This window comes from Giraffa tippelskirchi, chromosome 11, assembly GCF_054371585.1.
Source record: "Giraffa tippelskirchi isolate mGirTip1 chromosome 11, T2T-mGirTip1v1.2.pri, whole genome shotgun sequence".
Lineage (NCBI taxonomy): Eukaryota > Metazoa > Chordata > Mammalia > Artiodactyla > Giraffidae > Giraffa > Giraffa tippelskirchi.
The window spans coordinates 102426424-102448523 of record NC_137285.1 but is presented as its reverse complement, the minus strand read 5'-3'; the positions used below and the strand labels follow the sequence as shown (position 1 = coordinate 102448523).

Sequence of the window (22100 nt, the reverse complement as noted above, 5' to 3'; positions counted from 1 at the left end):
CTCGTGTTGATCAGAGGGTCAGTTTTTAATAGGGTAACTTACAGGGTGGGATCAGGCAGACAGCAATCCAGAAGCATTTGCAGCTGTACTCTGCACTGTGAAGGGGACAATTTTCTAGTTAACCTAAGAGTATAGGGGTATGTGCTGAGAAACAGGAAGGACATTCCTAAGTCAAGATTTATGAATGGGTGACTAGTCTCATGGGCACCAGGAATATGTCAGCCAAGATCTTCATCACTATTGGAGATACCAGAGCATAGAGGCCACCTGGACCTAATGGTCATGAAACAGCGTCCATTAACCACACAGTCCTTGACACAGAGAAGCGATTTACTACACGGCACAGTCCTGGGGGCTCAGTCAGTGGAAGGACAGGAGGAATGGTTAGGGGCCCAAGATAGCATCAGTTATGCTAACAGCCACACAGAACTGAACATCAGATCTAGAAATATGGAGATCATTGATGATCTTGAAATACAGATTTGGTGATGGAGTAGGACCAAAGCCCTAATTCATGTAAATACAACTAAAAAAGAATAGAAGGGAAATGGTGAGAAAGGAAATAGGCACAACTCTTTCTGGTTTGCCCTACAAGGAAGCAGAGAAGGGTGTAGTGGATTGCTCTGACAGGCATCACCAGTGATCTTGTCCTAATCTACTAGATATCCTCAGTCTTTATCTTAATGACTGCATGGCAGTATTTAGAACTAAACACTAAAAATTCACCACTGCTTTCTTCTTTCTTAAAAATAAACTTTATTTTTTAGAACAGTTTTGGGTTCATAGCAAAATTAAGCGGAAAGTACAGAGAGCTCCCACGTTCGCCCCCGCCCCATCCCCTCACACTCATAGCTTCCTGCACTGTCTTTTGTTCGTTGTTGTTCAGTCGCTAAGCCGAGTCCGACTCTTCGCAGCTCCATGGACTGCAGCACACCAGGCTTCCCTGTCCTCCACTTTCTCCCAGAGTTTGCTCAAATTCATGTCCATTGAGTCAGTGATGCAATCTAATCATCTCATCTTCTGCCGCCCTTTTCTCCTTTTGCCTTCAATCCTTCCAACATCACTGTCTTTTCCAGTGAGTCAGCTCTTTGCATCAGGCGGCCAGTGTATTGGAGGTTCGGTTTTAACATCAGTCGTTCCAATGAATATTCAGGGTTGCTTTCCTTTAGGGTTGACTGGTTTGATCTCCTTGCAGTCCAAGGGACTCTCAAGAATCTCCTCCAGTACCTTAATTCGAAAGCCTCAGTTCTTTGATGCTCAGCCTGTTTTATGGTCCATCCGTACGTGGCTACTGGAAAAGCCATACCTTTGACTATACTTCTGTTGACAAAGTGATGTCTTTGCTTTTTAATATGATGTCTAGGTTGTCATAGCTTTCTTCCACTGTCAGTATCTGGCACCAAAGTAGAACGTTTGTTACAGTTGATCAACCTGCATTGACACTACACTGAATTATCACTGAAGTCCACTGTTTACTATGGTTCTGGTGTCATACAGAGAATCCTCTGTGCCTGTTCACCCCCTCCCGCTCCCTTAACCCCTGGCAGTCAGTGATCATTTTGCTGTCTCCACAGTTTTACCTCTTCCAGAATGTCATATAGTTGGAATCATGCAGTATGTGGCCTTTTCAGATTGGCTTCTTTCACTTAGTAATATGCGTATAAAGTTCCTCTGTGTCTTTTCGTGGATTAATAGCTCATTTCTTTTTAATGTTCAATAATATTCCATTGCCTGGATGTACACAGTTTATTTATCCATTCACCTACTGATAAACATCTTGGTTGCTTCCACATTTTGGCAGTTATGAACAAAGCTGCTATAAATGTCTATGTGCAGGTTTTTGTGTGGATGTAAGTTTTCAGCTCACCTGAATAAATACCAGGGAGTGTGACTGCTGGATTATACGCTAAGGGTATATTTAGTTTTGTAAGAAACCACCAAACTGTCTTTCAGAGTGGCTGTACCATTTTGCATCTCCACCAGCAACGAGTGAGAGTTCCTGTTGCTCCCCTTCTTTGCCAGCATTTAGTGCTGTCAGTGCTTTGGGTCTTTGCTGTCCTAACAGGTGTAAAATGGTGGCTTTGTTATTTTAATTTGTAATTCCTTAATGCTGTATGATGGTTAGCATTTCATATGCATATTTACCATCTGTGTGTCTTTTTTGGTGTATGTGTAAATGTTTTCCCCATTTTTTAATTAAGATGTTTATTTTCTTATTGTTGAGTCACTCCTTTTTTTAATTATTAATTTTTATTGGAGCATGGTTGCTCTACAGTATTCTGTTACTTTCTACTGTACAGCAAAATGAATCAGCCACTCCTCGCTTTTTAAGATACCTTTTTTTCCATTGCTTCTCAGACACGACTTTCTCCAGTTTCCCTCCTGTCTCCCTGACTGCACCTTGTCTGCCAGATGTCTCTCTGCTCATCCTGTAAATCTTGTCTCTTCACACCATCTTTCTGAGCATATTATGCACTCCCATGGCTTTCGTCATTGCAGTGATGTCCCCAGTTAACACTCAGTTAACTCTCTGGCTCAGACCTCTCCTCTGGAGTGAGGGGCTTATATATCCAATCAGTTGCTACCATCAGCTTCACTTGCATGTCTTCAATTCACATCAGTGGAAACATTTTCAAAACTGAATTTAACTCCCTCCTTTGATTTGCTCTATTCTGTGTTCCCTGTCTTAGTGAATGGTATCACTATCTGACCAAGACAGAAACTAGCCTTGACTCCTCACCACAGCTGCTCACTTATCAAACCCTGTACATCCAACCCTCCATTCCTATAGACACTTCTGAGGTGGCTCTGGCCTGGATTAAATAATAGCCAGTTAAATGGATGTCTGACTCCAGCCTTACCCTTCTCTAATGTAGTCTCCACATGGCTGCATGAGTAGTATTTCTAAAATATTTGTGTCAAAACAAACAACACACACACTTGCACACAAATCTGCTTATATCATTTTCCAGCTTAAACTTTTCAGTAGTTTGTCATTTCCTCTAGGCTAACTTGCACTCCTTAACATGGCTAGAGCACTGACTTGATTTTTGACCATGACCATGGTAAAAAAATACATTTTATATGTGACCTAGAAAATACATATATACATACAACTGAACAAAAGTTTTCTTTTTTTAAAAAAACAAAATTCATCCTTACTATATGCAGTGCACTCTAACATATTTTACTCTATTACGTTAAAAATGCTGATTATTACTTACTAGGTTGATCACATGACTGCTGTTTGAAAAACAATGGCATGGAAATACCTCTGTGACCTGGCTCCTGCCTGTCTCTTCAGCCCCAGACCCCGTTCTACATCTGCTTGCCCTAAGTTCCTTCCAGTTCCCTGAACAAGTTATATTTTCAGGAGCAATTCCTTCCTTCTGAGATGCTTCTTCTCCCCTCACCCCTTGCCACCCACTCCTGTATTCCAGAGCAAAAAGTTAGATGTGATGGAAATAAGAATCTAGATAATCTAGTCTACTATTCTTTCTTTTCTCATGGGACTTCCCAAACATTTCATTATAATAATTTCTTTCATTCTGCGTCTTCCACACCAGACTGTGAGCTTAGAGAAAGTAAAGACAAAACACGTTTTTTTTCACAGTTGTGTCTAGCCTAGCAGAGTATCTGGCATGTGGTAGGATTTAGTAAACAGTAAGTAAATAGAATTCTGCTTAAAACCCTCCAGTGGCTTTCATTTACACTTGGAAAACAATTCCAAAAGTCGTTATTATTATGGCCTACATGAGGCGCACTGTGGTGGGCCCCAGTCTTTAATCTCATTTCCTGCTCTTCTTTGCTCTGGGCCCCGAGCTCCAGTCACAGAGGCGTCTTTGCTGTTTGTCACACTTGCCAAGCGCATGCATTCTTGTTTTCTCAGATATTCGCATGGCTTCCTCACCTCACTTGAGGTTTCTGCTTAAATGTCCCCTTAGAGAGGCCTCTCCTGATGCCCTCCTCATTCCCTTTCCATACCTTTGCCTCATGCTTTTTCATGGCATTCACCACTATCTGACATTGTTTACTGTGTCCCCATCCCTCGTCCCCACTGCCTCTTGACTGTAATAAGATTTTGTTTTTGTTCACTGCTGTATTCCCCGGGCTTAGGACAGTGCATGGGTCCTTGTAGGCACTCAGTAAATGTCTGTTAAATGAATGAATCCATGCATGAATGCATGGATTTGTTGCTACCAAATAATTCAAATAATAATATCAGTAGCCATAATTTACATTGCTTTAGGGCTTTCAAGTTTACAAAGTGTTTCCTATACTTGATCTAATTTGAGCTAGCTAACTGTACCCTGGAGTCGGCGTTGGCACTTAGTGTTTATCATTTTGCCAATGAAGTTTGAGACGCTGACGTTTAAAGAAGTTTAGTTGACTTGCCTGAAGACACACAGGTGATAAATGACTAAGTCAGTCCTCAAACGAGTGTTTGTTCTACTGCACCACACTGTTACAAAGAAAGGGCGAGGCAAACAAACCGCTTCCTCTGCTTTTCCAATGTCCACAGTGTTTCCTGTGAGCAGCTTGGATCCCTTCTCCCCTCCACCCCCACCGCATGGCAGAAGATTTTCACTCAAGTCTTACCAGAGGTGGCTTCAGACAGCGGACGCTGGTGAATAGCTAACCATACCGTCAGCCACATAGTCTGTTAGTGCTTAGAAATAAACTGCACAACATCTTCACTACTTAGAAAGAACTAATATTTATAGCATGGTATGAGTTAGCAGGAAAGTTTAAAGACTTAGAGAATACCAATATAATTATCCTAAATGTGATCAGTCTTGAATCCTGGACAAGTAATTCCCTAAATAGGAATAACATTTTTTGGTAAGATTAAGTACAGAAAGGAACAAGAACCCAGTCTAGGAAATGAGTGGACAGTTGCCGTGCTACCCGCATGTTCTCTCTGCCCCTGGGGACAGACGTGTGCTTGGCCTTGCCCACCATCACAGGCCTGAACCCTGGAGCCCTCAGAGACTTCTGCCAGGATAAGCTATGGAAGAAAATGAGCACATCAGATGGTTTTTTCTTTTCTCAGCTTAGACCTCCTTCAGGTACCAAAAAGGTTCAAGTTCATGTAAAGGAAACCTAGAGTCTGTCCCTGAGTCCTTCTTCTGCTTACACCTCTAGTTTCTGGATGTAATTGTACCTCATTAGACCCAAAGTGAATTCTTTATCTGGAGGCTGGAGCCAGCCCCTTTGCAGCCTGTCAGGTCTGTTGTTACTGTGCTACAGTAGATGATGTAGTTGGGGGAGTCCTGAAAAACGGGACCCTTTTCTTTCCCTCAGACTGTTGTCATAGACTTCAACTGAGTTGATCCATTTTTCTGCCAAAAGGGTCTAGAAACTCCAGCTGAACCAGTGTTGTTTTTTTAAATGGGCACTTGGGTGGCAGAGTGGGGAAGGCCGCATGCTCTAGCTTCTTCTAGCCAAGTTGAATTCCAGAATATGTACAGCTGTGTGGGAGGCCATACTATACAAATGGATATAGTTAGTTCAAGAATTCTAAGCATCTCTTTATTGTCAGTAATGTGTGGAATGAAGTACCCTTGCAGTTAGTGGATATTTCTGGGCCTGGTCTTGTTTGTTTGATACAAACTTCCCTTCATGGACATCCCAAGATATACTAAAGACATACTTTCAATTTGGAATGACAGGGGTGTAAATTTACAAGGATTTATTTGGAGCGGATCGATTTTATACCACCTAGTTCAGTAACTGTGTATCTGTCTTCCTCTCCTCGCCCCTAGAATGCAGAGTCCTTTGTATCAGAACTGTGTTTCATAGGTACAGCAGCATCCTCCATAAAATTTAAAGGTGACTGACACGGTGTAAACATTCAGTAAGTTTTTCTTTAATGAAAAATTGAATCATCACCACTTACCTGTAGAATCTTCCGTCAGACTTTTGTATTTTATTATTGTTAATAAAGTGATCGGTAACTCACTGATGATCTGAATTATTAACTGGCTTTATGTACTTTTGTTATATAGGTTATTATATAAATGACCAGGTCAAATGATTTCTAGTTCAAAAAGGGTTTGATCTGCGATCGAGTTGGCTTTTAATGTCTTAAGTAAAATATGTTTGATTTAGACTGGTGTTTTTGGGTTAAACTTCTCAGAGCGTCCCAAAGACCAGTTAGGTATTGATGAAACCCTGAGCCTAAATTATGGAAGTTGAAACTTGCTGTTTGTTTTGAGTTTCTGCAGAAGGTGAGACCTGACCTGGCCACATGTGTTCGCAAATACTTTCTCTGACTTCTGCTCCCACTGAGGGAAGCCAGCAATGTAAATATTTTGAGCATCAAGCTCAATCACTACCAGTATATTTTTAAAAACCATGAGAGGCCTACTTATTAAAGCCTAGTTTGTCTTATTCACCAGTTATACCACCTATTAGCAAATATAGTAAGATCAGTCATTTATTTAGCTGAAGGAAAATTAATTTACAGTGGAATAAACTGCACTGACGGCAAGTATATAGAGATCTCTTGTGGACAATATTTTTGAGTCCATATTGATTAAATGTCATTTGTGACTTAATTAATTGTAATACTGCATAAGCATTTTATCACTCAGAATGCAAGACCCAGGCTTACATAATGCTTCTGATGGAGATTACCGTGCAGCTACTGCCAAAAAGCTTCCACTGAGATGCAAACAACTTGGCCCTGATGGACTTACTCATCAAGAATCACACAACATCTTGGTTCGCTAAAAGCACTTTGTTTAGAAGGATTGGGACAGGAGATTAAAGTAACTCGCCCATCAGTCTCCATATACTCAAGGACTCAGAGTCCTCAGAGCAGTTCTTCCATACCTGTTTAATGAACCCTCTGCTACTTGGGGGGCTTCCCCAGTGGCTCAGAGGTAAAGAATCCACTTGCAAGGCAAGAGGTAAAGGAGACACAGTTCAATCCCTGGGTCTGGAAGATTCCCTGGAGGAGGAAATAGCAATCCACTCCAGTATTCTTGCCTGTGATTGCACCTAAGACAATAGAAAACCAGGAGGTAAACATGGGTGCTGTCCTGTTTATTATTATCCTTTTCAGGCACACTGTCTCCTTGCTTCAGCGTCCCAATACAGGAAAATAGATAAGGGAAGATGTCCTAGATGGAAGCACTCTGAAGATCTGGATAATAGCTAACAGCCAGCCATTGAACGCTTTCTCAGTACTAGACACTGTTGCATTAGCCTGTCGATATCTCATATTTAAAACAACCCTATGAGGTAGGTTCCTATTGTCACCTGACAGACAAGACAGTCGAGGCATGATAAGGTTAAGGAACACACCCAGAATCACCCAGCCAGGCAGCGACAGAGCTGGCTTCAGAAGCCACCCAGGTGTCTTTGACTGTATTTTAATTCTCAGTGAGTACATTTCTGACGAGTGATTGCAAGTATCAAGAGAGTTCTGGAACGGATATCTTTGCTCATCTGGATTACTTATGGGGGAAAAAAAGTGTTAGTATCAAGTACTGTGTCTTGGATTCTGTATAAGTGAGCCAGAATTTTCTTCCACTATAATGGTTGCTATTAGGACTTAAAATATATTTGAATAGTAAGATAGTATAAGTGACAAATTTTTATTTTAAAGATGTGACCTGCACATTGGACAGCCTCTAGTGTAAACAGTAGAACATGCTGGGATCTTTTCAAGGTCAGGGCTACAGGTCAATGTAAGCCTCCCCCAGCCCTTAAGCCAGAGACTCCTAATTTCTAAATCTTAATTCTGGCAACGTCTCAGCCACCTAGAAAAACGGTTGAAAATAAGGAAAGATCAAGAAATAGATGTTATTTTTCTAACAAATGGAGATCTATGGGTCAAACACTTGTTTTCTTCTCAGTCTGTCTCAGGTTGATAAACTTGTTAAACTCAAAGAGAAAGCCTCGCAGCCTGTTTACTGATTCCCACCAGAAGCTTTCCTCATCCGCACCCACCAGTGTAATTGTGCCAAGTCATCTCCCTTTGACTCTGTTCAGCCACAGAAAGGGTATCATAGGATTTAGATGTAAGGAACTTTCCTTCTATTCCAGAACATTCCAGTAATTTGCAGAAACCAGCGTTTTGGGGTAGAATTTGTATTTAAATGACTCTCCACTTCCTCGTCTGATCTCTTGCTGTTGGGCTATCCTTGTAGGAATTTTACTGAATTCTCTGGTATCGAGACTCGCACTTCTCTTTCCCCAAAAGAACTAAAAACATTTGGTTTCAAAACAGGACATTTTTTTCCTCAGTGTCATTTCTCTTAGAGGAGTTGATCTCAATGCTTGTTTATTATGAGTGAACTATTTTACAACAGCCAACGTTATTATAAAGTCAGTTCCATTAGAGTTAATTCTAAGATTATGTAGTTTCTTTCGTTGTGTAAAACTGTGGTATTGACTGTTACTTTAAATAAAGTTAGCAATGTTTATGTATTTCTCTTATGATAGTAAAGTATCAGAATTTAATTTTTAAAGAGTAAAAATCTTCTAATACCTACAGCACCATTGTTCTAGCACTGTCCAATATAACAAAATTTCATTGTAATAACAAAAAACCCCTGTATTTTGTATGATTGTACTTAACATTTATGCAGTGCATAAATGCATCTATAGGACAGCATATTCATTATGAATATATGTTCTTTATACATTGTAATGCCTTACTACAAGACCGTTTGTCTACATTGTTTAGATTTTAAAATAGTCACTTCATAAGATAGATTTGACCTTAGCTGACACTGACGGTGTTTCCTTGTGTGTGTGTTAGTTACTCAGTCATGTCTGACTCTTTGTGACCCTATGGACTACAGCCTGCCAAGCTCCTCTGTCCATGGGATCATCCATCCAAGAATACTGGAGTGGGTTGCCATTTCTTCCTCCGGGGGATCTTCCCAATCCTGGGTTCAAACCTGAGTCTCCTGCATTTCAGGCGGATTATTTACCATCTGAACTACTAGAACGTGGCAAGGGTTTCCTTGGGCATGTTAAAAAAGGTTATTTCTAGGACTCAGTCCACTCGCAGAGTGAGGATTCCTAACTCTGGCCAGCTTCATACCAAAAAAATGTATCTTGGCACAAATACTTACGATTTTTTAAAAATTTTAAGCCTTAATTTATTAATTCAGTATTTAACTCTTATCACAGCCACGTTGCTCCGTACAGAATTTGTCATTGCAGGTCAGTCATCAGTCTTGTTCTGTTTATTATAATAGTATCAGTTCTCTCCCAGACTGGTACTTGAGCTGGCCAAAGTGAATGGATAATAGAATCAGGCTGTATATCACATTGTATTCTTGTTCTGAAAAGCATAAGAAATTAGTGCCATTTAACTTTAAAAAAAAATACGTGGAAAATCCCATGGACGGAGGAGCCTAGTAGGCTGCAGTCTATGGGGTCGCTAGGGGTCGGACACGACTGAGCGGCTTCACTTTTACTTTTCACTTTCATGCATTGGAGAAGGAAATGGCAGCCCACTCCAGTATTCTTGCCTGGAGAATCCCAGGGACGGGGGAGCCTGGTGGGCTGCCGTCTATGGGGTCGCACAGAGTCGGACACGACTGAAGCGACTTAGCAGCAGCAGCAGCAGCAGCAGCAGCAGCAGCAGCAGAGAATTGATAAAATTTTCCATATACATCCTTTTAAAAACCCTTTACTGGTTTGGAAGATATGCATTGCATTTCTGTTCTTTTAGTCTTTGCCCTTAAGTAGTTAATAAACATTCTTAACTATTAAATTTGTCTACTAATACATAAAATTAGTCAATATCTTACATTTTTCTCCTGAACATGACAATGACATTAAGAGGCCCATTGCATAATGCATTTTCAATCTTATTTTGCTGTGTGAAGCTTTAGTTTTTTTTATTAAAAAAGATTCTTTTTAACAATAAATGGTTGCTAATTAAAAAAAAAAAAATACGAAGTTAATTCATTTTAATGGAAACACATTTTAGCTAGTTTGCTTTTGTTTCTTTTTTGGATTTTTGAGATTTGAGGAAAATAAAGCCCTCTTTGAAATTTGAATTGCTCTGGAGAATTAAACATTATTAAGAAGTTGGTTAAAATTATTGAAAACAAAGAGCTCTCAGGCTAAATGTTTCGGCATTACCTTTGAACACCCTTAGTATTGACTGACTAGGGGCTTCCCAGGTGGCTCAGTGGGTAAAGAATCTGCCTGCCAGTGCAGGAGACGAGGGAGACATGGGTTTGATCCCTGAGTCAGGAAGATCCCCTGGAGGAGGTAATGGCAACTCACTCCAGTATTTTTGCCAGAAAAATCCCATGGACAGAGGAGTCTGGTGGGCTACATGCAGTCCATGGGGTTGCTAAAGAGTCATACATGACTGAGCACAAAGCAGATGAGTCTAGCATTGACTGGAAAGAGGATGTGAGAAACCACACCATCCCCTCTTCCAAGCACCTGTAAGAAACATGAACTTCCTGGGTAACTGCTGCTTCCTCACATTCTTCCCGTGCCTCCTGGCACACAGATGTCTTCTGTTCCCCCAGCTCCAAGCAGTTTTATGTGGTCAGAAAGAATCTATGACTCAGTTCCTTTCAGACCACTCCTCTGCCCATAGAGCTGAAAATGATTGCTTTGTCATGTCCCATTCTTTGGCAGCACATGAAGGGTTTAAGGGACAGTTGGCATTTCTTTCATCAGAGAACCAGCCTAAAGATTCTGAGGGCTGGTTCCCTGAAGTTTTGCCTGCCCCTTCTGCCTGTTTGTGCTTCCTTGATTGGGGAAACCTGTGATTGCCAGCCTTACATCCCCAACCCCATCACCATGCGACGACCAGGGCACGTCAACCAAGCTTGCTCTTGTGTAGTGCATCTCAGCCTCACCATCATGTCCCTGCCTTCTCAGTTCACCCTGATGCAGCTTGCCATTCGTCATGACACTGTCTCCCAGCTAGTTCATAGCCTTCTGAATTTATTACCTGGCCTGCTTTCTATGGACTTGGCTTATAGGTGACTCTGTTGTGATGGAACCTGTGGAGAGTACATGGCATTTGATTTGTAGGAGGAAGAATGAAATTGATTTGATATGTTTTTATAAAGATATGCTGGCTGCTACCTAAAACATCGGCAGTTAATTTAGGTATTATATGGGTTAAAAGCTCTGGCTTTGGCATGAGACTGACCAGAATTTGTATCCTAGTTTTGCCTCTTATTACCTGGTCAAGTTTCTTAACTTATCTGATTTTTCATTTCTCTATTTGTATAATAGATATAGTACTGATAAAGACTAGTGTGTACATTAGATGCTTAAGCTAACTTCAGGGGTTCATTTATTTTAATTAGCACTCTGCCTAGCTCTTATATGGTGCACAAGAAATGTTAGTAATTATTACTAAATAATATTTTTAAAAGAATTTCTCTATTACTCTTCCATTCCCTCCTTCCTTATGTTGTTTTCCACTCTTCTCTCTCACTTCATTCTCTTAAGAGGATAAAGACATTTTATTAATACTGTCAGACACATCCACAGGGTTTATGGAGAAGATCTGATCTGCCAAGAGCTGTTTGGGTTTGTTGTATCATAACCTAGACGCTATGGCTGTGTTACACGCAGCTGCCTCCTCACGCAGTAATCTGATTTACACATTACTCTGGGCAGCCTTAGAAACGATCAGTGAGTAAGTACCCTCTGTGTGAATGAGACAGCGGGCTCTAAAGCTACAAGGGGAGGCCTTGGAAATCGTCTGATCCAGGCTCTTGCCCCCAGACAGTGCCACATTCTAACGTTCTGTAAAATGACAGTTGGCTGTTTTTTCCAGCTTGAAACACAGAGAGTGCCTATTCTGTTGTGGGTTCTTGGAGTCAGATTGTTAAAGTTGTTAGGAGGAATTGTAGCAGTCACCTTGTCCAGTGCTTCTTTCATCTGGCATCACTGAGAACCTATTTCACACCGTGTGCTGTGCAGGCCCTGGTGATGCAGAGCTCAGTGAGACGTTCAGGGACCCCCAGTCTTCCTCACACCAATACTGGGGGCCCTTTCTAATGACATTGCAAACACCAGCCTCTGATTAGACATTTCTAATCAAAAACAAAGAAGACCTCTCAGCCTGTTATGGAAATAGAAAAGAGGAGTCTGCTGAAAGGATTCATTTTCTTAAGAGCAGTGGAACTTCTGCCTTGAGTATTGACAGCTTAGAAGCCAGTGAGATGGTAGTTTCTGAGCTCAATCCTGGTGTTCTCAGATTGGGATTGGATATACTAGAAGAGCAAGAGGAAAAAGCGATTTTTTTGCCAGGCTTGAGAAGGGCTTAACATTGCCCATTAATTATTCAAGATAAAATAAGGAGTTGGATCCTAATGACTCCATACATTTTAAAACTTTACATAGGTAATGTAAATAAAATATAAACTAATCATTAAATGGAAATTTTCTAGTGACAGTAAAGATACTATTTCACAGGTCAAATTGTTCTCATTTCATAGTTACATGGTTTGTTGGAGTTGAAGGGGACCAAAGAGTTTATCCTATCCAGTTGCTTCTGGACTTAATTTTTAAAGTGAAACCTTACTCAGAATACAAATGTATAAAATGAGTAAAATCAGCTGTGCCCCAGGTGTGGCCCTGCCTCACTTCACTAAGGGGCCCCTCCTTAGATCCCTAGGACCTTAATCTAGTACTTTGGATCAACTGTAATAATTAAAAAGATTTTTCCTGAGTTGAAATTGTTACTTCTAATTATTCCAAATTCAGGGCCCTGGAGCAGCACAGTGTAAACGCACTCTGTCTTCTGTTCACCCTGCAGATACTGATGACGCTCCGTGTGCCCTTCCTGCCTGCACCCTCTCTTCTCCCAGATAAATCAGCCTCATGGCTTTTAACCTTCAGTGGCATGTTTTCAAAGTTTTAATCAGGAACTTTTCTCTTATGTAATTCTATTGATATTTCTTATTCTATCTTGGAAATAGAGACAGAGCTTCTACTAAGTATCTTGGGTGAATTTGAATTTGGTTTTAAACTCCCCTTCTTCATCCTTTATTTTTTTTTCCCCTTCAGACTGAATACTTTCAGCCTCTTAGAGAAAGCTGTTTATCATCAAAGTCAAAAAAGGAAAAAGACGTTAAATACCCGGCCTCAGAAGGAATTACAACTTGAGGAAGCGGTCTGAACTTAATTCCCATTCCAGGACCCTGCCCATACAGGAGCCAGCTCTCCACAAAGCCATCCAGATGCCTGTCAGCACCATGGGGCAGGGCCTGAGCTGGGCGTCCTCTAGTCCCCTTTCTGGTGGCACCGGGTTTCCCCGGGGGCCGGCGCCGCCCTGAACTTGCGAGGAGCCCGTGAGAGCAGCTCTGAAGCAGCCCCCTCTGGCGCAGGCAGAGCCGCCTGCACTGCCACGGTGCTTCCATTCCATTCAATAGCAAAGACTGCCCTTTGAGGAGGAACAAGCGATGGGGCCGTTTTTGACATTAAAATACAGTTTTCTCTGGCATCTGGGCAAGTTGATGTTTTGTCTTCTTTGATCTGGGGCCCTATTTTCTTTCCATTCACTTTAATGGACTGTCCAGTGGTTAGTTGTGTTATTAGGTCTGAGAGCATTTATTCGCTTTGCTTTCACCCTCTTTCCAGTTTTATGTAGAACGGTGCCTTCCAGTCTAGTTTGAACATTATTTCCTGAGCTGTATGTGAGGCTTAGGAAACATGAGTTGATGATAATCCCCTGGCTTTCCGCGTTTTGTCATATTTTGCCATCTGTGCAGCATATGAAGAGTGTGAGATTTCTGCTCCTTTGGGTGCTGGATAGCATGTGGGGAACACAGATGCGAGCTTGTGTCCTTCAGTTGTTGCCACTGCAACAAGATGTCTGCAGACCCCTCAGCCTGGGACCTATAGACACCTAGGGAATCTGTGACACAGGGTCTGTGGGCTCCTTGAATGGACTAAAAAGTAGATGCAAAATTTTGTGTATGAATTCTTGTTTGCATTTTTCTGGAGATTTTTCCAGGAATCTGAAACCAACTAATAGTTAAGGATGACTGAAAAGAGGTTTCAGGATCCTGATATTGAACCAGATATATCTTCCACTCAGGACTTGTTACAGTGGTGTTAAATTTTGTTTGTTTGTTTTTAAGGAAATGCCTTTAAAATTCTGTTTTGAAGCAAGCCTATAACTGAACATCATTCAGCATTGGTCATCTCATCTGATTCAGGACTAATGCACTGGATACTATATGAAAACCAAAAGAAAACAGAACAGTTAGAATGCCATCTAGTGGCCCGAATGATAATTTCACAGCTTTGGAATCAGGCCCAGGCCTTCTCCATACACCCGGGTCTTTAGTTTTAGCAGCTTTCTAAATCAAGAACATTTTTTTCCCCTCAGGTAATTGCAGACCATAAAGGTGTGTGGTGATGATACTTGTCTTCCACACAGATGCTGCAATTGTGGATTTTAGCCTTGCTTACTCTGGAGACATAATTTTCATAAAAGCTTAATGCTGTAGATGGCATGTATTTTATAGGAATATAGGAACTGCAGACTTTGAGAGCCGTACTGCATTTGGATATATTTTTAATCATAAAGCTGGAACAAATTGATGACTGCCATAAAATCATTTTGATATAGAGGCTTTGTTTTTTTTTTTCAAGTTAGAATAAATTTAAAAATTGAGTAATTTGTCTTAATTACTCTTTGTATTCCTTTCATGATGGTGACATAGAATGATGTTCACCAAATGGTGCAGAAATTGTGCGGTTTCAGAGTTGAATTTACTCTGGGAAAATATATCAGACGATTTGTACCCACGTGAAAATATGCTAAGAGCATAGCTCTCAAGTCCTTACTCTGCTGTAACGTAGCAATGGTTGATCATGTTAACTTGTTTATTCTTTTATAAATGGGGCTGATAACAGTAGCTAATGTAGGGTTGTTGTTAAGATTAAATGAAATAAAGTTGGTAAGCACAATGCCTTGTATATAAAAAGTATTTTCATTTATTAAAGTCTCTTTAATATTGCTATTGTTACTATCACTGGCCAGTTTTTTTTTTTTTTCCAGGACAGCTGTAGTAAAATGGAAACAGACAATCTTGTATCTTAATGGAGAATTTTATAGTTTTTAAAAGCATTTGCTCACATACAGTCTTGTTTGATTAGTTTCAATAATTGTTTACTTATTCACATATATTCAACAGCTGTTTATGCAGCTCCTATTAGGTATCATCATCTTTGGCATTGCAGGTTTGACACTGAAAACAGCAATAAAAAAGACAGGCCTCACATGGTGGGGGGGCGGGGGATTAGACAATACAGTAAATAAATAAGGTGATTTCACAAAGAAGTCATTAGTGTGAAGGAAATTAGTGTGATGTCATAGGGCACGACTGGACACCTCCTTGAGGTTGATGAGGTGGCCAGGAGAGATCTTTCTGAGAAAGGTGACGTTTAAGTTCTTTCCTGAATGACAAGGAGCCAGCCACGTGACGGCTGGGGAACAGCTGTCCTTGAGGGTAACTGAGGGATATGGCAAGTGTAAATGGCATTGGTAGGAATATGATAAGCACATGCACAGACTAGAAAGAAGGCCGGTGCCACTGGAGCTCAGGGAGCCGAAGGTGTGTGGCAGGAGGCGAGGTCAGAGGACTTTGGACTTTATTCTGCGGGTTCTGGGTGAGATGGGGTGTGATTCAGAGCACCAACCAAAGAGACTGGTTTGAAATCTAACCTATTAAGTGGTCTTCAACAAGTTTCTTGACTTTTCTGTGCCTAATTTTTAACGTCTCCAAAGTGACAATGATGATCGTTTCTTCCTCCTAGGATTGCTGTGAGGATTAAATGAGATCAAAATATGTGTGAAGTACTCAGCAGAGTGTCTCCATACTGCTGTTTTATCATCGTCAGTATCTAGGTTCACTTTCATCACAAGTGCTATCCCCTCGTCATCATCAGTACCCTCAAGTTACAGATGAGAACACTTAGAAATAGAGGGTGGTTTTGAAATCAGAATATAGGCATCTTGATTTTGGAGCCATCATTCTTTTTGCAGTGTATTCTGCGACATGAGCTCCCAGAGAGACACCTCTCTGATCTGAATCTCTTTAGCTCAGAGCTCAGTTGTATGCCCCTACGAATGTGAGAAAATTATCAGTAAGGGTTAGGGTGTGTGGTAGGGAGGCTCCATGCCTGTCTTGTCCACACACCTGAGACCCTACACCGAAAGCATTAGTGTGCACATCGGAACGCACAGAGGAAGAAGGAGCTGACTGTTTTGGGGACCTTGTAAGGCACAGATTATCTTCAGACACTGAAACTCTTCCTTAATTGCAGTAAATGAGGCCCTACAAAATATAAGTAAATGAAATCCAGGGATTATCCCCAGATTTTTTTCTAATCCGACTTTTAGTGAAGGTATTAACCAGGACCCACCCCCACCCCACCCCCACTCCCAGCCCAGAGTTGAATTTCCCTCTCCTCTACCTCTTCCTGCCTTTGCCGGGTCCCTTCTGGAGTAAGCCATGGCAGAGGTAAGGATCACGAAGTGAGAGAAACAAATGAGAAGCCAGGAGCTAGGAATCCACCTGCTTGCCCCACCCCTGTTCCTCAGCCCCTGCGGCGCCTCCCTCACCAGCACTGATGGCCCACCTCTTGTCTCTTGCAGAATGTGAGCACCTGATCCGCCACATGCTGGTGTTGGACCCCAACAAGCGCCTTTCCATGGAGCAGATCTGTAAGCACAAGTGGATGAAGCTAGGGGATACGGACCCCAACTTCGACAGGGTGAGCGGGCCTTCCAATCGCCCCCCGGAAACGCCTCTTCTGGCCGCTGCAGGCTCTTTTGCGTAAGATTGTAACCAGGCCAGGACCTAGAAGGGCAGGTAATCCTGAAGCAATTGAAGCCAGCAAGAAGGAAGCTTAACCGGCTGAGCTGTTACAGAATAGTGATACCAGTTCCTGACCGTGTGTCCTCACATCCAGATCCCTTCCCGGGTCTTGGGACAGTATAGCCTCTTCCCACAGGATTGTTCACCTCCTCTTGTCTCTCACTGTGCACAGTCCAATGGCTTCCGCAGCGTTCCTTTATTTAAATCATTGTAGCCATCCCAGGTACCCCAGGAGCTGAGGAAAATAGTGGCCTAGCCATCTTATCTGCTCCTAGCTGAGTACCAGGGCTTTCTTGCTTAGGCTTCATCTAAGGCCAAAAATATCGCAAGCTAGGGAGCATGGAACAGCTTGTTCATTATATATGATCTGCCATCTTGATGTAGTTAATTGGGAGTTTGATAGCTTGCCTTTTTTTGTTACAGTTAATAGCTGAATGCCAGCAGCTGAAGGAAGAAAGACAGATGGACCCTCTAAATGAGGATGTCCTCTTAGCCATGGAAGACATGGGACTGGACAAAGAACGGACACTACAGGTATACCTAAACGCGCAGAGGACAAGGTGGGGGTAGCTGTGCTCCCTCTGTCCTGTCTTTTCCATGTATCCTTCTTCCTGGGAACTTGGATCTTTTCGTTTTGCTTCCATTCTTCCTCTGCCCCTTGAAAAGAAGGCACTTAGAAGGCACTTTACTCTTCTACTATTACTTTTAAAAGAGTTTTGGTCATTGATGTGCTCTTTTACCATGGTTTTTTGCTCTTTCCCCTTTTCTCTTGGTAGTCATTAAGATCAGATGCCTATGATCACTATAGTGCAATCTACAGCCTGCTGTGTGACCGGCATAAGAGACATAAAACCCTGCGTGTTGGAGTACCTCCTGGCATGCCCCGAACCATGGCCTTCCAGGCACCAGTCAACCTCCAGGTGGGTGATAACTCCAGTGACGAGATTCAGGACTAGTAACGTGGAGAGGGGTGGTGGTTATCCATTGCTCTCTAACGCCAGATCACGAAAGTTCCTGCTCTTCCCTACCCGTCGCCTCCCAGCTGCCATCTCTTCCTTTGTCAGAGGCCAAGCAAAGAGCTCAGCCTTTCTTTGACAGAGTGGGTGGAAGAGTATTCCAGCACTCAGAAGGGACACCAATAGTTGAATTTTTTTTTTTTAAAGAAACAGTAAATTATTGAGAGAGACTGTCTTCCCTAAAGAATACTTCCTTGTAGCTTCTAAGAGCAGAGGAACCAAAAGCTTAGAAGTAGAAACATAGACTTTAGCCATCAAGAATGTTTTGAATGATTTCCCTCTGGTGTTGAAAAGCGTGTATATGTGTGTACTGCTTTCCAGGCGGAGCAGGCTGGTACCACTATGAACATCAGCGTCCCCCAGGTGCAGCTCATCAACCCAGAGAATCAAATCGTGGAGGCAAGTAGCAGCCCCTGATGGCTGTCAGCTGAACCTGCTTTCTTTCCCATATATTTTCTCACTTATCCATTCCCTCATTTATTTTTGGCCGTGCTGGGCCTTCGTTGCCGCTCGGGCTTTCTCTGGTTGTGGCAAGTGGGGGCTGCTCGTCGTGGTGGCTGCTTCTGTTGCGGAGCACGGGCTCTAGAGCACAGGCTCGGGAGTTGTGGCTCAGGGGCTCAGTTGCCCCGCAGCATGTGAGAGCTTCCTGGACCAGGGCTCTCACCCGTGTCCCTACCCCGGCAGATTCTTAGCCGCTGGACCACCTGGAAAGTCCCCTTTCCTTTCTTCTTGTTTCTCACCCCCTCTTGTTTCTGATTTGTTCGCGCTTCCCTCACCTCAGCCGGACGGGGCGGTGAACGTGGACAGTGACGAGGGTGAAGAGCCTTCCCCTGAAGCGCTGGTCCGCTATCTGTCCATGAGGAGGCACACAGTGGGCGTGGCCGACCCCCGGTGAGTGTCTGGCAGAAAATTCCCATCTGACTTTGAGTTCCTCTCGTGGCACCTTTTCCCTACTTCGTTGTCTCTCCCAGGTGAGATCTGATACAGTGGCCAAGACACGTGGTTAACCTCTTCAGGCTTGACCTCTTCAGTAGATCAGACTTGATTGGACTTGAGGATCGCAGAGCTGTCCCTAGTGGAGGGTGGGCTGAAAGCCGCCATCATGCCAGGCAGTGACAGTACTTTGGTGAAGAACATAGCATGTCTTTTCCCGAAAAGACTGAGGTCTTCTGATCTAAGCCACATAAAAGTACCCCTGAAAATGCATCTGTGTTTGACAGCTTTTAGAGATGTTTTTTGCCATATATTCTAATGGAAGACTCATCTAAGAAGTGAGGACAAATAGCAGGATAGAATTTATAGATGTAAAAAAATTAAATTCAGTGAAAAAAAAAAATGTGAACAAAAGTCCAAAAATATGCCGAATAAGTACCGGTTTCCCAAAGTGTTTTCCCAAAACAGCCCTACATTGTGTCCCCTGCTGCCCGCACACTGGAGAAATGGACTGAAGGCCAGCTCTCTTGGTTTTTGTTCAACACTTGAAGATTCTCACCATTAAAAATCATACCACTTTTCTGGCTATTTCTTCTCCTGAGAAGGGAAGAGAAGGTTGTAGCAAGAGTCCTCTTGAGAGTTCAGCTTGGAGCAAAGCTGGTTTCTTATTTCTTTGAGTCATTTCCAAAAGAGCCTCCCCTGCTTACTGGTTTGCTTGCTTCATATTCTCAGCCTACAATGAAACAGGCAGTTGGGGAGCTTTCTGGCACCAAAGACAGTGTCAGCTTCCGAGGGTGAAGTCCCGTGTCACCCTGTTAGTAGAAAGAGCTCTTATTTTAAAGTGTGCCATAAACCCCACTGTCGGAGCTCCACAGCCCTGCCCATCCCAGCTTATCTGCCCATCAGCCCTGGTGGCGCTGACAGCATTCTTTCCCCAGTGAATCAGCTGCTACTTTGGGGCAGCCATTGTTTGAGTGGATGGCCCATGTGTGCCCTCACTTGCTGTTCACCTCCAGGCCTTGGAGACCTGAACTGGACGGGGGCCAGTGTTTCCTGTTGGCACAGAGCTGTTGGTTTTACATGAGTGGTCAGTGCAGAATGGTGATCCCAGCCACAGATAGCGAAATGGCAGAGAGCCAGATTCCACACATCTGGCTCCACACACTTCTGCTCGCTCTGGGACCTTGGAGAGAAATACAAATTTAGGAGGAAGGTAGAAAGATAAACTAAACCGTGTGGAATTTAGCAGTGTCCTCAAGTTTGGAGCTCTAGGTTGTGAGGGAGAATTGTAACCAGGCTTCTCCATCGTCCTGTTTCCTGTCAGCACGGAGGTCATGGAAGATCTGCAGAAGCTGCTGCCTGGCTTTCCTGGAGTCAACCCGCAGGCTCCCTTCCTGCAGGTGGCCCCGAACATGAACTTCATGCACAACCTGTTGCCCATGCAAAATCTGCAGCCAACCGGGCAGCTGGAATACAAGGTACCCGGACGTGGGAGAGGGCTTGCCCCCAGAGAGCTGGTCTGAGCTGCCTTTGAGAAACTCAGAGACCGCCCCCAGGATTTCAGGGTGTCCTTAGAAGGGTGCTTTCTCTCGTCCACGTCACCATCGTGGGATCCCTTCCTTTCAGTAGACTGGAGTACTGGTGTCTTCTCTCCTCCTTTCTCCCCACCTCACCAAACTGTCCCTCCCCCTCTCCTCCTGCAGGAGCAGTCCCTGTTACAGCCGCCCACCCTGCAGCTGCTGAACGGAATGGGGCCCCTTGGCCGGAGGGCGTCAGATGGAGGCGCCAACATCCAACTCCATGCCCAGCAGCTGCTGAAGCGCCCACGGGGACCCTCCCCTCTTGTCACCATGACACCAGTGAGTGGCAGCATGAAGCCCTGCTTGCTTTCTCAGAGGCTTTTGGTAAAGAGGTTTTGGAACTCAGGGTCTCCAACCTAAATGTCTGAATTTCTTCTTTCCCTCAATATGCAATGCTCAGTGTCATTTCCATTTTTTTCAGGCTAGTAGAATCTTCCAGACTTAATTTTTGGTTAGCTCCTTCACTTAACCAAATAATTTCCATACTGCATCCTGCTTCTAGAGGGATTCATCTTTGGGGGGCCTCTTGTAGACACCCGAGTAAAGGGCGGCTGCAACCCTGCCCGCTTCAAGACAGGGAGTCACAGCCTCAGGCCCAGCCTTCCTGCAGATCATATTTCCATGCCAGAGGGCAGTAGAAGCTAACAGTTTTCTCTGGGCTTAATTGCCTTTTAGACTGGTTTCCAGATTTACCTTCTCACCAGCTCGTCCTCCTTTGATTAACATACCTCACACTTTTGGTGCCACCTGGATCCCTTGATGATTCGGCTTCTAAGCTGACAGTTGGATTCTCTGAACCCCATGTTTTTTAATATGATGGTTACATTCAAAGATTCTTTTCTTCCCCTGGTTTCTGTTTATTTCTGATTATTTTCCTGCCATAGGTAGATTCATTCCTTCATTCATTTATCCATCCATTAAATCTCATACTACATTAAGGTTGAGTGCTAATTATATCCGCAGCCCTCACTGGGTGTTTCAGGGCAGTGCTTCTTAAGGTGTCTCTCTAGTTTGAGGACCTTGTTTTCCCTGTTATCAGAAAAATTAAAATTTTAAAACATATGAACTACAAGGCCAAATTTTATTTGGTTCAACAGAAAAAATTACTCCGTTAAGTTGCTATAAAGGTTTATAAATATTACTCTCTGTTACTTTACCTACCTTATCTTAGATCAGTGATGAAACAGTTTGTAGACTGACGCAGGTCCACTGTGCCAGTAACATGGCTGTTGGGAAAAGGGAAGAATTCATATTTACAGTTCCTGGCCTCATTGAGCTTATACTATAATAGAAAGATGCGATCCACATATGTGAAGTGTTGGAGTAACAGTAGAAGACCAATGTGATGAAGTGCTGGAGTGAAGACCATGGACCTGTAGGTAGCAGAAGCACTTAGGAAAAGGCCAGGTCAATGTAGATTTGGAAGGGTCCAGAGCAGCTTTATGGGAGGTGTAGTGACTTACTCTGTCCACTGTAGCTGTTTTTGCCAAGATCACTAACAAACTTCCAGTGGACGTTTTTCATCTTTTATCTTTTTGGACTTCCCAACTGTATTAGTTACCGCTGACCATTTTTCTCCTTGAAAAATGGTCCTCTTTTACCCTATTCTTTTGTGTTTTCCTCCTAGCTTCCCTTTTCAGGTTCCTTTCTTCTTTTTCCTAGAAACCCACAGTTCTGTCTGAGGTCCTGTTTCCATTTCATTTTACAGACTTTCTCTGAGTGATTCT

At 42.9% G+C, this 22100-nt stretch overlaps 1 protein-coding gene across 27 annotated transcripts in view; it reads left to right on the top strand.

Moving 5' to 3' along the window:
- The window catches only part of SIK3 (SIK family kinase 3), a 278071-nt gene that overhangs the window by 231019 nt on the left and 24952 nt on the right, over positions 1 to 22100 (top strand). For all 27 annotated transcript variants that reach the window (XR_014070035.1, XR_014070033.1, XR_014070032.1 and 24 more), the window contains 7 exons: positions 16622 to 16740; positions 17268 to 17378; positions 17621 to 17764; positions 18182 to 18259; positions 18642 to 18751; positions 20118 to 20271; positions 20497 to 20652. Coding sequence is in view for 18 of the 27 variants with exons in the window: in XM_081546450.1 (XP_081402576.1) it covers positions 16622 to 16740; positions 17268 to 17378; positions 17621 to 17764; positions 18182 to 18259; positions 18642 to 18751; positions 20118 to 20271; positions 20497 to 20652 (872 nt within the window). In the remaining 9 variants the exon portion in view is untranslated. The remainder of the gene's footprint in view (positions 1 to 16621; positions 16741 to 17267; positions 17379 to 17620; positions 17765 to 18181; positions 18260 to 18641; positions 18752 to 20117; positions 20272 to 20496; positions 20653 to 22100) is intronic.